The 14895-nt window shown below is 29.6% G+C and overlaps 1 protein-coding gene across 1 annotated transcript; it reads left to right on the plus strand.

The window, feature by feature from the left end:
- The first annotated feature begins 6 nt into the window (after nt 1-6).
- Nucleotides 7-11176, plus strand: LOC113378591. Its single transcript, XM_026619134.1, has 8 exons — nt 7-104; nt 3719-3863; nt 5715-5870; nt 6527-6689; nt 6883-7109; nt 7355-7551; nt 8645-8788; nt 9928-11176. The coding sequence occupies exons 1-8, from the start codon at nt 64-66 to the stop codon at nt 10802-10804; spliced, it is 1950 nt and encodes a 649-aa protein (XP_026474919.1). The 5' UTR covers nt 7-63; the 3' UTR covers nt 10805-11176.
- The last annotated feature ends 3719 nt before the right edge of the window (nt 11177-14895 follow it).

Consider the following 14895-nt stretch of genomic DNA (forward strand, 5'->3'; position numbering starts at 1 on the left):
AAAATACTGTATGAAAAACGCTCAAAAGTATTTGCATATAAAGAAATAAAATTCGATACTAAAATGGCTGAATATAAAGTTCTGCTGGAAGACCAGACAGTAAGGTATAAGAAAATTAATTATTTTTGAGCAAACACGCAATGGAATTCAATCAATAAATACGCTAACAAACCAACTTTGTTTGTTAGCGTACTTATTGATTGAATTCAATTTTATTTTTAACTTCCCGTAGGGTAAGTTATTGTAATCGTCCAAAAATCGAAATCGAAAATTTTTACATTTCTCGACGTTTTGAAGGTTTCTGAACATTTTGGCATACCTCAGAAAAAATGGATGTGTGTGTGTGTGTGTGTGTGTGTGTGTGTGTTTTGTATGTCCGCGTTTTTTCGTCCACGTTTTCGGGAGCACGGATCAACCGATTTGAATGGTTTGAAAAACATTCGATTCCTATTGATAGGGAGATGTGCTGATTAGTTTTTGGCAAAGGCAGGTCCAGCCGTTACGGAGATATGGAGCAAAGAGTGCAGAAAATAGAAAGCGAGTTTTTGAGAGAACGTATCAACCGATTTGAATGGTTTGAAAAACATTCGATTCCTATTGATAGGGAGATGTGCTGATTAGTTTTTGGCAAAGGTAGGCCCAGCGGTTTCGGAGATACAGAGCTAAATGTTAAAAAAATTGCAGTTTTTGAGAGAACTAAGCGTCCGATTCAAATGATTCAAAGAATTTCTGCTTGTTTCAACAAAATAATTGATTTTGGAAAAAAAAAATTTTGTTTCTAATTTTTTTTCAAAAAATTTTTTTTATAATTTTGGATTAAAAATTCAAAAAATCACCCAGGCTAAGCACAGTCTAAGCGCCACTCTGGTACAAATGTTTACGCAAGTGCGTTTAGACTGTTTATGTAGGAGCAATTTTCCAATTTTGTGAGAAACTATTGAAAAATGTGAAAATGCCGCCAAGCTAAGCACAGTAAAAGTGAAAATGTCGCACAGAATTATTTGCAAATGCGTTTAGACTGTGACTATGCGGGAGCACTTTTTTAACTTCCCGTAGGGTAAGTTATAGTAATCGCAAAAAAATCAAAAATGAAAATTTTTATATATCTTTACGTTTCAGAGGTTTCTGAATATTTTGGCATACCTTAGAAAAAATGGATGTATGTGTGTGTGTGTGTGTGTGTGTGTGTATGTATGTATGTATGTATGTATGTATGTATGTACGTGTGTGTATGTATGTGCGGATACAAATTTTCGTCGACGATTTCGGGAACACGGATCAACCGATTTGAATAATTCAAAAAACATTCAATTCGTATTGATAAGGAGACGTGCTGATTAGTTTTTGGAGAAGGCAGGTCTAGCCGTTCCGAAGATACGGGGCAAAAAGTGCCGAAAACGGTAACTCAGTTTTTAAGAGAACGGAGCGTTCGATTTGAATAATTCAAAAAACATGTCACTTGTATTGACAAGATGAAGAATCGATAAAATTTTCATGATGGTAGGTCTAGCGGTTTCGGAGATATGGAGGAAAAAGTAAAAAAATGAGCCATTTGGCGGTCAAAAATGATCATTAGACATATGCACATCAAATTATCAGATATTTTATAGAGATTTTAACAATAAGTATACATTTTGTTAACATTCCTATGGGTTCCGTACCAATGCTTATGCGTTAGACAGCGACGCGGCGCTTACGCGCTTTATATTTTGTCCCTATGCAGTTAAAGCAGTACGATTGCTTTGAAAAAAAGTTCAGATCTTCTACAATATGTCAAAATAAAGAAAAAAATTTTTTTCAAAAAAAAAAAAAATTAAAAAAAAAATTTTTTTTTAAAAAATTTTTTTTTCAAAAAAAAGTAATTTTTTGTCCAATTTATAGTTTCTCAAAAATCTTATTTTTTCAAAGTAATTTTTTTTTCAAAAATGTTAATCGTTTTTAAAAAAATAATAATTTTTGGTACAGGAAGTTCCAGCAATTTGCCTTAAGGCACGATGCCTTAATTGCCTTAAGACAGAATTCCACTTACAGCTAGTCAGTTTTGTGTAAATTTGGCAACTATTTTTTTTTTTTGAAATTGAATTTGAAATGAAATGACGATTGTTAATGTTCTGGAGATGATAAATTGATTTATTTATAATTAACTTTCCATAGGGTAAGTTATAGTAATCGCAAAAAATTCGAAAATGAAAATTTTTATATATCTTTACATTTCAAAGGTTTCTGAATATGCGTACCTTAGAGAAAATTGATGTATGTGTGTGTGTATGTGTGTGTGTGTGTGCGTGAATGTATGTGTGTTCGGATACAAATTTTCATCGACGATTTCGGGAACACGGATGAAGCGAATTGAATAATTCAAAAAACATTGGATTCGTATTGATAAGGATTCGTGCTGATTAGTTTTTGGCGGAGACAGCTTTAGCCGTTCTAGGGCAAAAAGTGCCAAAAACGGTAACTCAGTTTTTAAGAGAACGGAGCGTCCGATTTGAATAATTCAAAAAACATTTTACTTGTGTGAACAAGATGAACACTTATCAAATTTTCATGAAGATAGGTCTAGCGGTTTCGGAGATCTAGTAAAAAAAATTAAAAAAAATACCATTTGGCGGTCAACAATAATCATTAGACATATGCATATCAAATTATCAGATGTTTTATAGAGATTTTATTTTAACAATAAGTATAAGATGTGTTAACATTCCTATGGGTTTCGTACCAGTGTTTATCCGTTAGACGACGACGCGGCGCTTACGCGCTTCGATATTTAGTCACTATGCATTTAAAGCAGTACGATTGCTTTGAAAAAAAGTTCAAAATTTCCAAAATATTTCAAAATAAATTTTTCAACAAAAAGTAAGTTTTCGTCAAAAATTTATAGTTTCTCAAAAATATATTTTTTCAGAGTAATTTTTTTTCAAAAATGTTAATCTTTTTAAAAAAAAATAATTTTTCGTACGGGAAGTTCCAGCAATTTGCCTTAAGGCACGATGCCATGCGCCCCACTAGTTGAAATTTTGATTTAATTGGAAAGGAACATAATTATCATGGTTACAAGAAAAAAAAGTTATAGGTAATTTAAGGATATAATTTTTAGGTAAATTAAGGGCACAATTTTTTGTTATAAAAAATATTAAATTAATTAAAGTCAATTATTAATAAATATTAATAACAATTATATGAGAAAATACAATAAACAGAGTGCTTGCTGAAATGTATAATTCATTAATTTTTGTGTTGGTTTAACAATTTAGAATGCATTGTCAAGTTCACTGTTTTTCAATTGTTTTACTCACCGCCATGATGTTTAAAGATTTTTTATTAAAATTCGTTATTTTAAATTAATAATAAATAGTTCAATTCGAATTATGTAATGATAATTTTTGTTTATTTGGTAGCACTACGTTTTATGGAGATTTTCCATTATTTACTAATGCCAAACTTCATTGCTATAGTTTCAAAATATTTCTTAAAGTTGTGATTTTGCATTTTCAAAAGTAATTTATGATTAGTCATGTTGTTCAAAAGTATATCTTATATTGAATTATTCTCTCTGCCATCTGTGTTAGATAATGAATAGATGCGAAACTTTCTGTTTAATGGATGGAGGTTTTATTGTGCTCTCGTTTTTTATTACACAAATTAGTTTCATATCGATGAGTAATACTTTATTGCACATGAATCTAAAATAACATTGTACGTTTTTTTTATGTTGTAGGTCATTAGAATTGACTAAGAAAGTCGAAGATTTAACTAAGGAATTGGCAGAAAAGGAATCAACACTAACAGACTTAGGAAGTCAACTTGAATCATCCAAAGCAGAAGCAAGACATTATCAACAAGAATTGTCAGTGATAAATAAGGTATTTTGAAGGAATTCATACTACATGTCTTATGAAATCAGTCTTCCCTATAAAACAACGTATATACATATATCTGTGATATGAGGGAGTAGGGACAAATGAATAATGGTCTAAGCATGTTTGTATGGTACAGAGAACGCTTTATATGGTTTTAGGAAACTAATATAGTATATTTATTCAGTGTAGTTCTTTGTTACGCACATAGTCCAAAATTCGACTTAAAAGCGAATTAATTTCGAATCACTGGGTCGAATAATTTATCTTTGGCGACGTCACAATCGTCGATTTTCTAGGATTTTAGGTCAGACTTTTCTCAACCAGCTAACGACTTGACGGCTGCTCGAAAACGGCTCGACCATGAAATAAATAGGTCATTCAAGTTGTAAGACTGGTTGACAGTCGACTCCGCGTAGTACACCACGGTCAAAGTTAACGATTCATTGTAGATTTTGTTAAATAATTTATATATTTATTCATGATTTTCATTGATATTTATCTTTTAAATCTTAGCGTAAAAAATAAATCATTTTGAATGCAAATCCAAAGTTGCTATTGGCCGTCAAGAGCGTCTGAGTTCTAGATCTTTTCGAAAGATTAATGGTTGTGTAGTGTGGAATATTAAATATTAAACTAGTGGTGCATGGCATCGTGCCTTAAGGCAACTTGCTGGAACTCCATACTTTAACATTTTCGAAAGCTTTACAATTTTTTGAAAACTTTGATAAAATTTGATTTTTGAGAATTTTGAAATTTTTGAAAAAGCTGGCCTTTTTGGGAAAATTTGTTTTTTTTTTTAAATATTTCAAAATTATTTGAAAATTTGAATGTATTATCAAAGCAATCGCGCTGCATAGCTAGCCGTTTTAGAGATAAAATATCGAAGCGCGTGAGCGCCGTTGTCTAACGGTTAACATTATAAATCTTGGTACGGAAATTATTGAAATGCAAACTAAATTTGTACTTAATATTCAAATCTTTATAAAATATCTGATAATTTTATGTGATAAATATCTGATAATTTTTTATGATATTTTTTGGCTTCCAAATAGCATTATTTTTGTTGTATTCCGAAACCGCTAGACCTGCTTTAGTAAAAATATATTTTGACACATTCAAATTGGTTGATCCGTGTTCTTAAAATCGTCTACGAAAAATTGTATCCGCATTCGCATATGACACGCACACATACATTCATTTTTCTAAAGTATGCTAAAATGTTTAGAAAACTTTGAAACGTAAAGATATGCAAAAATTTTCATTGTTGATTTTTCTGCAATTACTATAACTTACCCTATGGGAAGTCAAAAATGACTATATATTTTTGTATATTATAAGGACAGTTTTCATAAAAGCAAATTTTTTGAATAACCAGTTAAATGTGATTAACTAGTATACTAGTCATAGAAAAGTGGTAAATTTTGGTATATCAACGAGTATATTTATGATGCGTTTAAATAAGTGACCACTTGCTTTATAAATTAAAATTTTCGAGGAAAACCAAATATATTCTCAAATTTCAAGATGTTTAGAATATTTCAAAGGTATTTCAGAATGAAACAAAGAAAAAATATAAACAGTTTGAGATCATTGCTCTGGTTGAAAAAAATTACCAGAGAATTCTATTTTTTATTCTGACAACAAAAACTGTGTGCGCTTTTAAATGTAGGCGTAATTTTGCCATTATTCATCATCGCACATTATAGTGCGAATTGTATACAAAAGATTAAGTGCCCATATTTAGTCACAGGTACACTATCCTACTAAGTGATTTACATAAGGCATTTTCTGCAAAACTTTTAATCATGATTATCATCTTCTTTGAATTAAACTACATATTACATATTTTTTCAGCTTTTTTCACAAACATTATTAGGAGCTAGCAAAAAAGATGCAATGGACATCGATCAACTTGCTGTTTTACTTGAGCAAAACCATGACTTGCTCAGAGATATGGCTGTGAACGAAACGGAAGAGATGAGCGCGATGCCGCGCACACTTCTCGATTTGGTTCGTATTTTTTGATAATAATTACATTTATATTCATACCACGAATTATATGTAATAATCATAATTATTAATTTATTATATTTATCAATAGTTTATTAAATAGTATTTGTTTATAACATAATTAGAACATATCAAAGCATTAGTAAGCGCCCGGCATTGTAATCACAAAGTCGCTGGTTCAAATTCGCGTTTCGCCAACCTCTTCTGGCAGTAGTAATATTCAATTTTACTGAAAATATAGATCATAGCATGTTTCCATTACTGCAAAAAATTTTAAATGTTATACTAATAGATAATGTAAGATCAATGGGTTTCCGATTGTAAAACATATCAAATAACACCACAACACATTGATTTCTAACAGTTCTGATTACTATAAAAAATAGCTTATAGAAATTATTTCAGTACATTATCGTAAATGTTCTATTCCACATTCTAGTTTAGATTCGGTGTAATTAATTTAATAATTGTAAAACATTATTTTAGTGAATATATTGAATTTAATGCCAAGTTTTCTGCATAAAAGTTTATTGAATTCCTTTACAATTTACAATATATATTTCAAGTAATATGAATTCAATGTTATTTTCAAGTCTATCTATTATATTTTGAATTCAATTCATATTAGTTAAAGATGCTATTTTTTAATAATATAGATAAACCAAGTACAAAAAAGTACGGAAAATCGAACTGAATCCTGTAGCGATTCTGAAGTGTCACAATCTAATACCGAGAATTTACCTGCAAATGATGATGAGAGTTGCGCTGGTGACAATACTGATATGTCTTCAGAATCATCTGAATCTGATACATTGACAGGTGGGGAAACAAATCACTATGATCATTTAATATATTTGGATATAATATTTTTCTCAAAAATTACTGCGTTTTTAAAACTTTGGTGTGTGTAAATGAAATAATTGATATTTTAATTTAAAATACTTGCAAAATTATTTAATATTTATTCAATTCAAGTGTTTATATAGATCAATATTAGATTTTAATTTTACAGTAAATTCAGCTGAAGAGATAGTTTCAAAACTCCAAACTGTATGGAGAGTTCTAAGAGAATTACTTAGTCACCAAAGTGAATGTCCGAAGACTCAGGACGTTCCAGAAGTTGAACAAAATGATGGAATGGTTCCAAAGAATAGGGGCAGTGCTTGCTATAAGTCTATTCAAACTCCAACTGGCCCTAGATTAGTGCTCAGCGTTAGCAAAACTTACATTAGATTGAAGGTAATTTATTGACTCAACAAATTATATTTAAATTCATATTTATTTGTGTTCAAATGCACTTTTTTATTCTGAAAAGTCTTTTTATTCTGAATAAATAGTGGATCGCAAACGTGTTTTTGCAATTTATTTCTCTTTCTAACCATCTGATTTTTTAATTTTTTTTTAATTGTTTTAGGATCTAATAATAGAGAAAAAGGCTCTGCTAATCTGATGCTGATTTTTGAATTCTTTTTTAATTGTTTCAGGATCTAATAATAGAGAAAAAGGCTTTGCAAAGAGAATTGGCACGCCTAAAACAGTTGAATAGCCATTTAGAAGCTCGTTTCGGTTCTCAACAAAGGCGATTAGGAAATGTTTCATCCGAACTCTCACAAACATGGTGTTTGGCTGGACGAATGCAAAAATCTTACAAAACTCTGCACAGTCATGAGCAAATATTGAGGTAATTACGCTAACAGTTATTATTGAACTTCTTATAAATTCAAGGAGACTTTTGAACAAATTTAAATTTATTTTACTTCATTATTTTAATTCATTATCAACTTCCCGTAGGGTAAATTATAGTGAATTGAATATTTTTGCACTTTACGTTTTGAGCGTTTTACGTCACAAATATGTTGGCATACCTTAGAAAAATTGTATGTGTGTGTATATCTATGTTCGTGTATAATGTGTGCGTATGTGCGGATACAAAATCTCTTGAGAGCATGAATTGACCGATTTGAATTATTCAAAAAATATGTGATTTATATTGATGGGAAATCGTGCTGATTAGGTTTTGGCAAGAGCAAAAAATGGCAAAAAACAAAATTGATGATTCAAAAAACATTTTATTTGTATTGACGCTTTGTAAAATATTTTTGAGAAAGCACCAGGTCCAGCGGTTTTTGAGATAAAATTTGGATTTTTTATTAATAAAGTGCCTTTTGGGAGCCAAAAATGATTTTTAGACATACAATGTATGTAATGATAATTAGACATAATAATATGTACATCAAATTATCAGATATTTTATAGAGATTTTAATAATAAGTACAAATTTTGTTTTCATTTCATTGGGATTCGTACTTTAACTTTGAACTTTATGAATCAAAATTTGGAATTTTTGACAGTACGGATCAACCGACGCTTTAAAAAAATTTAAAATTTTGAAACGTTGATTTTTTTTAAAAATATGAATGATTTTAAAAAAATCTTTATATTTTTTTTCAAATAATTTAAAAGCTTTAAATAATATACAAAATTGAATAGTGAGACTGATACATTTTCACCATTATATAACGCAATAGAAGTACAATCATTTTTGTGCATATAAAATACTTACATAAAATTTTATGCTTAAATATTCAAATAATATTTTAAATTAGTAGTAGTTTTGTGTAATAATAGTGGATATATGAAATACATTTGACCACTGTTTTATTTTCAAATGCTAGACATTTGACAACATTTAAAACTTCATTTTTTCAGAATATTGGGGCATTGAAATAAGCAACATTTTCTTTTTCTAAAACTTTTTTTTATGATATTTATAGATACGAACTTCAACAAAAACGCAAAATGTTAAATGAACTTAAGCAAGAACTACAATTATGCAGAGAAAAGTGGCAGCAAGCAAAAGAGAAAAATTGTGAGAGTGAAGTTGAATGGAAGCGTCTTAGATCAGAATTCGCCAGCAGGTATAAAAAATTAGAAGTTTGTTCATAAAAAGGTTTAATATATATATATATATATATATATATATATATATATTATATATATATACCAAATACTAATTCTCATGATTATGAGAAATTAACTGATGCCTTGCATGCTTTTAACTGCATGTAATTATTTTCGTAGGTATGTAAGAAGCCAAGATAATAAAAATAGATCACAGCACATAAATTTGTATACGAGGTGTGTTCAAAAAGTACCCGGAATTACTAATAATTAAATTTCGCGGGTCTGGAGTGTCTGATTGTCAAATTTTTTTTTTATTGTGTTGGTATACATGCCCCTAAAGTATGATGAAATTTTCAGCTATATTCACTGTTTACTTTGTCTGTGGTAGTCGCTAAGGTTCGACGTGTTTTTCTGAGCTCGGCGATTTTTACAATGGAAGAATTGAAAAGTCAAAGAATTTGTATTAAATTTTGCGTAAAAAATGAAATAAAGTGTTGCAAAGTGCAAAAATTCACCAGATATGGCTCCGTGTGACTTTTTCCTATTCCCAAAGTTGAAGAGACCCATGAAAGGACGGCGGTTTTCCTCGATTGAAGAAAATCGCTGAGAGTGCTCAAGGACATATCAAAAAGTGAATATCAAGGGTGCTTCAAAAATTGGAAAAAACGCTGGCATAAGTGTATTATATCTGGGGGGGACTACTTTGAAGGGGACCACATTAATGTAGACGAATAAATAAATATTTTTTTGAAAAAACGAAAATTCCGGGTACTTTTTGAACAGACCTCGTATATTAAATTACAGTTCATGCTACATCAGATAAATTTTTGCATAGTTTAATCTTTTCATTTTACCCAATATATTTTTTGAAATAACTTTGTTTAGAGAGATCTATTTAGTATTACTATAGACTCAATAGTATTCCGCTATATCGGAAAACATTTATTTGCAATTCTTTTTGTTAGGGATTTGAAGTAAAACAACATTTTAACTGTGACAATCGAACTTAAGTTAGATGAATTGTTTTATTCGCAGTTTACAATTTTATATTCTTTTTTCAGCTCACAATATTAATTCGTCGCAGCATTGCAAAACTAACCTATATTTAATATAAGTAGCTTAAAAATACAATAACCAAAAATCTGATTTTCAGAAAAAAATTGGATCTGGCTGATGGTTGCGGATCCGCTGAGAGCGGATATAGTGACGAACGCAGTGATGAAAGCGATTGCGAGACTAAAAATTTAGCTAATGATTGTACTGATAATTTAGATAATGATGTTGAACATGTAGGTAGTTCGAATGATATTGTAGAAGAAGATGAGCACGTACTGAGTCACAATAATGATGTAGTAGAAGACGAAATTGTGAATGTAATAAATTCGATTGAAATAGAAGAACTCTCTGGTAATGACATTAATGAAATAGACGGCGTGGAAGTAGAAGACGAGACTGATATTCATATTAACAAAGAAAACAGTTGTAAATCTGATTTTAACACAACGCAAATTGGAGATGGCTCAAATAATGTGACAGTCGTTGACAATCCAGATAAAGAAGGAGCAGATAGCACACTTGAACTTGAAGCGCAATCGTGTTCAAGTTCTGGATCTTTTAATAAAATCTCTAATATTGATAATGATGAAAAATCTCAGAATTTAGACAAATTGAACACATGCAAAGACGATAAAGTTGATGCGTGTTCAGAACCATCTACATCGTCGAGTTTTAATGTTAGTTTATTGAATCAACCTGTAGCATCTAATTCTCAAACAAATCCGACTACTACGAGACCAGAACAAACCGCTGCAGAGAAACTATTAGCACGTGATGAAAGACTAAGAAAAATGGAAGAGCAATGTAAACAGCTTGTGAACAAAGTAACTAAGACATCTCACAGGAGCAAAGAACTATGTTGTAGATTGGAAGAACTACACGAGCAATATGGAAGAGATGATCAAACCCGAGGTGAAACAGAATGCGAACCAGCTGTTACCAAAGAAAAAGAGCATTCGGAAGACGAGGAATAGGATCATAAAATATAGTTAGTCTACTAATTTAAGAAAATTAAAGAGTTAAAATATCAATAACGGAATATTTTAAAGACAAACTAAAAAATATATAATAATGGTCTCATGGAGAAAATACCAAAAATGTAGTCTCTAGATTACGTAATATGTTGTTAGCTAAGTTTAAAATTGATATTGTGTTTGAGTTTCGAACAAGCATGAAAATTTTTATTATTAGAAATCCCTACTGGTACGAATTCCTTGTTTTGTCTCATAGTCTTTCGTCGAGTGTTCATTATGTTTCGTTGCGCCTTTAGCAAAGTTTTTGTTTTCTCTAGGATTTTACCAAACCTTATTTTTCTTTAATTGATATTATCGAGACTAGCACGATCACGGTCCCTAAGTTTGTTGGCGAGTTTTCGTCATTAACTGTTATGGCATGTTGTAGTTTATACATACGTTTTATAAAATAGAAACAAAGGTTATTATATATATATATATATATATATATATATATATATATATCTGAACTGATTTATTTAATAGTATATTACCCCTCTACTTGCTTATTGAATGCCCTTATTTTATTTATACGAAAATTTTAAGCTTATAGATCAAAGTCTTGTTCTTATTATTTATTTTATATTTATTATTTAATTTAGTACTTTTATGACTTCTTACATAATCAGTTCATAAAGTAATTGTAAACGTAAGTACAAACATATTTTTATATAAACGTATTTTTATATCATAGTTTATAAAATTTTATAACTTTATTTATATTTAATAAACAATACTTGCAAAATCATTCAGATAATATTTGATTATCTTTTTAGCAAACAAAGAATTGTTTGGCACTATAAATTTTCGGACAAAATTCTTTTATGTTGTCCAAGCATCCATCTGAATCCTTCGAGCTGAAAGTCTATCTCATGTTGGTTCATCCTTGTTTTGTTAGTATTTTTAATATCCATTAGATAAAAATAATAGATAATTAAAATCACATGAAACTGTACAAAAAAGGAATTTGAAAACGCTTAATGTGTGTTAGAAGTTAAAATTAATTAAATAATGTTAAATTTTTACAATTGAATGGTATTTCAAGAATGAGGAACAATGATTTGCATATAATATGCAAATGAACATTATATAAATGGAGAAGTATTATCAGCATTAAAAAAAGAACGCGATGTTCAATAGGAAGACATTTGGTAAATCTGGGTTGAAAAATTTTGTTGCATTCTTCTTATTACACGGATTTAATAATTTTAATAAAATGTCAGGTCTTAAAACACGTCGTTCTTGGTATGAACTGATATTATAGTTTCTTAGACTTATCGGCTAACATCTATATGAAGTAATTAAAAATTACAAATTTATTACGTATTTTAAAAAATCTGAACTTATCCTGAGAATAACGAAGCCAAGAATTCTGACCGAAGAACCTTTTACTTGAGTAAAAGCAATATAAAGGAAAACTAATGGTGTACGAGATGGCATCGTGTCTTAAGGCAAATTGCTTGAACTTCCCGTACCGTAACGAAATGTTCGAGAAATATTAAATGTTTTCAAATAGATTATATAAATTAAATACTGTATCATTGTCTAATATTTATAAGAGTTATATAAACTGATTTGCAAAGTTGAAATTATTTGTTTAAAGTATATTAGAACAGAATTAAAATTAAAATCTGAATTATTTTCGATATACAAAAAAAAATTGAAAAAAAAAATGAAACAGAAAACTTTTTATTCCAAAAGCATTTATTTTGTTGAAACAAGCAGAAATTTCTTTGAATCATTCAAATCGGACGCATAGTTCTATCAAAAACTACAATTTTTGAAATGGCTGGACCTGCCTTTGCCCAAAACTAATCGCTTCTTCTCCCGATTACTACAAATTTAATTGAGTTTTATTCAAATCAGATACTCCGTTCTCTCAAAAACTCGATTTCTATTTTCTGTACTCTTTGCTCCGTATCTTCGTAACGGCGAAACCTGCCTTTGCCAAAAACTAATCAGCACATCATCCTATCAATAGGAATCGAATGTTTTTTGAATTGTTCAAATCGGTTGATCCGTGCGCCCGAAAACGTGGACGAAAAATGCGGACATACAAAACACACACACACTTCTGAGGTATGCCAAATGTTGAAAAACCTTCAAAACGTAAAGATATGCAAACATTTCTATTTTCGATTTTTGGTCCATTACTATAACTACCCTACGGGAAGTTAATAAATATTCGCAATGGTGAATTCGATTCATGTTTAAAATCCTGCAGCACCAGCACCTGCTTTATTATTATTTAGATAAAATTATTATTATTTCCAAAGACAGAATATGTAAACATTAAATAAACCATTGTCATCCTTAAATGATTCATCGAGTGAAAGAAAAAACAGTGTTTTGTCAAAATGTATGATTTTAATCTTGTGAAGTTATTTAATTGGAACATGCAGCAATTAGCACTTAATTTTCTACCATATCTCTGACCAAGTGAAAATATGAAGATTGAAAATCATTTTATTATTTTCACCAAAATTTCCACACTAAACAAAAACTAAGGCATAGGAACTATTTTATCATCCGAAATTCATTTGATTGAATGCTTTATTACACAGCTAAAGCAATATTATATTGTTACTAATTTAATAAATGATATTATTTTTGTTAAATAAGTAAAACCAAAGAAAATATTTCGTGATAGGACATCACAACATGCCAAAAAAATAAATTGTTTTTTTTTTGTTTTTTTAAATTTTTGTATTCAAAAAAATGTCATCCACTAATAAGGAAGCGTTTTGCCCAGCTTGCAAGGAGAATGTTGAGCCCACAACAAAAGAGATGGTATAATTTCTACAATATTATATTATAGAACAATGTCAATTAAAATGTCATTTTAGTATGTTAGTTTGAATGCATATGATCTTGGTGTAAGAGTGAAAAATTGAAGTTCCATTGAATATATTAATGACATAAATAGATAAAAAATGACATGCTTTATACAACCACAACGTAACGGTATTAGTTTATTTAAAAATAACTTATGTGGCAGTTCTCATTTTATAGAACAATAATTTTTATTTCACTATAGTTATCCACGTAGAAAAGTAAACTTTCTGGTAAACAAAATTTTCTTTCAGAACTCTTGTCTAACCTACTTTATGTGTATGTTGTTGGTTCTGGTTTGTAGTTGTCTCTACCCATTCAAGGTAAAAAACTGCAAAAGGACTATACAAGTACAGTAGAACTCCAATTATCCGAATCACTTTCAGAAAAAAAATTGTCCAAAAAAGTCTAAGTGCTTCCACCAGCAAAGCCAGTGTAGGCACATTGTTTGTTTTGATTTGACGGAGATGTTTACAAAACAATGATTTTTATTTCTAAACTTGTACATAAGTACATTTTATTTATATTTAAAACATGTGAAAATGTCATGTTTCTTTCATTTAATTCAATAAAAAAGTAGTGCAATATCAAAACGTAACTTTTTTTCTCTCCAATGGCAATTTAAAAAAAAACTCCTATTATCCGAATATTTGATTATCCAAATGGGTCCCGGTCCCCATTAATTCGAATAATTGGAATTCTACTGTATGCCCGCAATGTGGCCGGCGCGTCACGCCAATGATGATGGCAAAGTCGGAATCTTAGTAATTAACTAAAAAGCCCAAATATGTATGTATAGCTATTATTATTACACGAATATATACACAATAAATTTTTATGTTAACTGATGCTCATAACGATTATAGTTGTTTGTGGCTAACATATTCACGTACTCGACTAACAAATGCATATTTACCCTTGTGATTACAAATCTCACATAAGTTTTCTTTACTAAATGATATTTCTATTTCTTTTCTGATTTTTATATCGCCTGGCTTTAGAATCACAAGGTTTAAGATCGCGTTTCGGTTTTTTATATCTTTATATACATATACATATATATATATATATATATATATATATATATATATAACATACATAACACCTCAATATGTCCAAGGAAACTTATTGAGTTTGCTTGAATATATTAAAGAATTAGAAAAGGATTTGATGTTTTACATTTTATAGTGGCCGGTTATAATATATCTTAATACTATTAA

Source organism: Ctenocephalides felis, unplaced genomic scaffold (genome assembly GCF_003426905.1).
Source record: "Ctenocephalides felis isolate EL2017-DRISC unplaced genomic scaffold, ASM342690v1 CF-g0.4_SCAFFOLD_01886, whole genome shotgun sequence".
Lineage (NCBI taxonomy): Eukaryota > Metazoa > Arthropoda > Insecta > Siphonaptera > Pulicidae > Ctenocephalides > Ctenocephalides felis.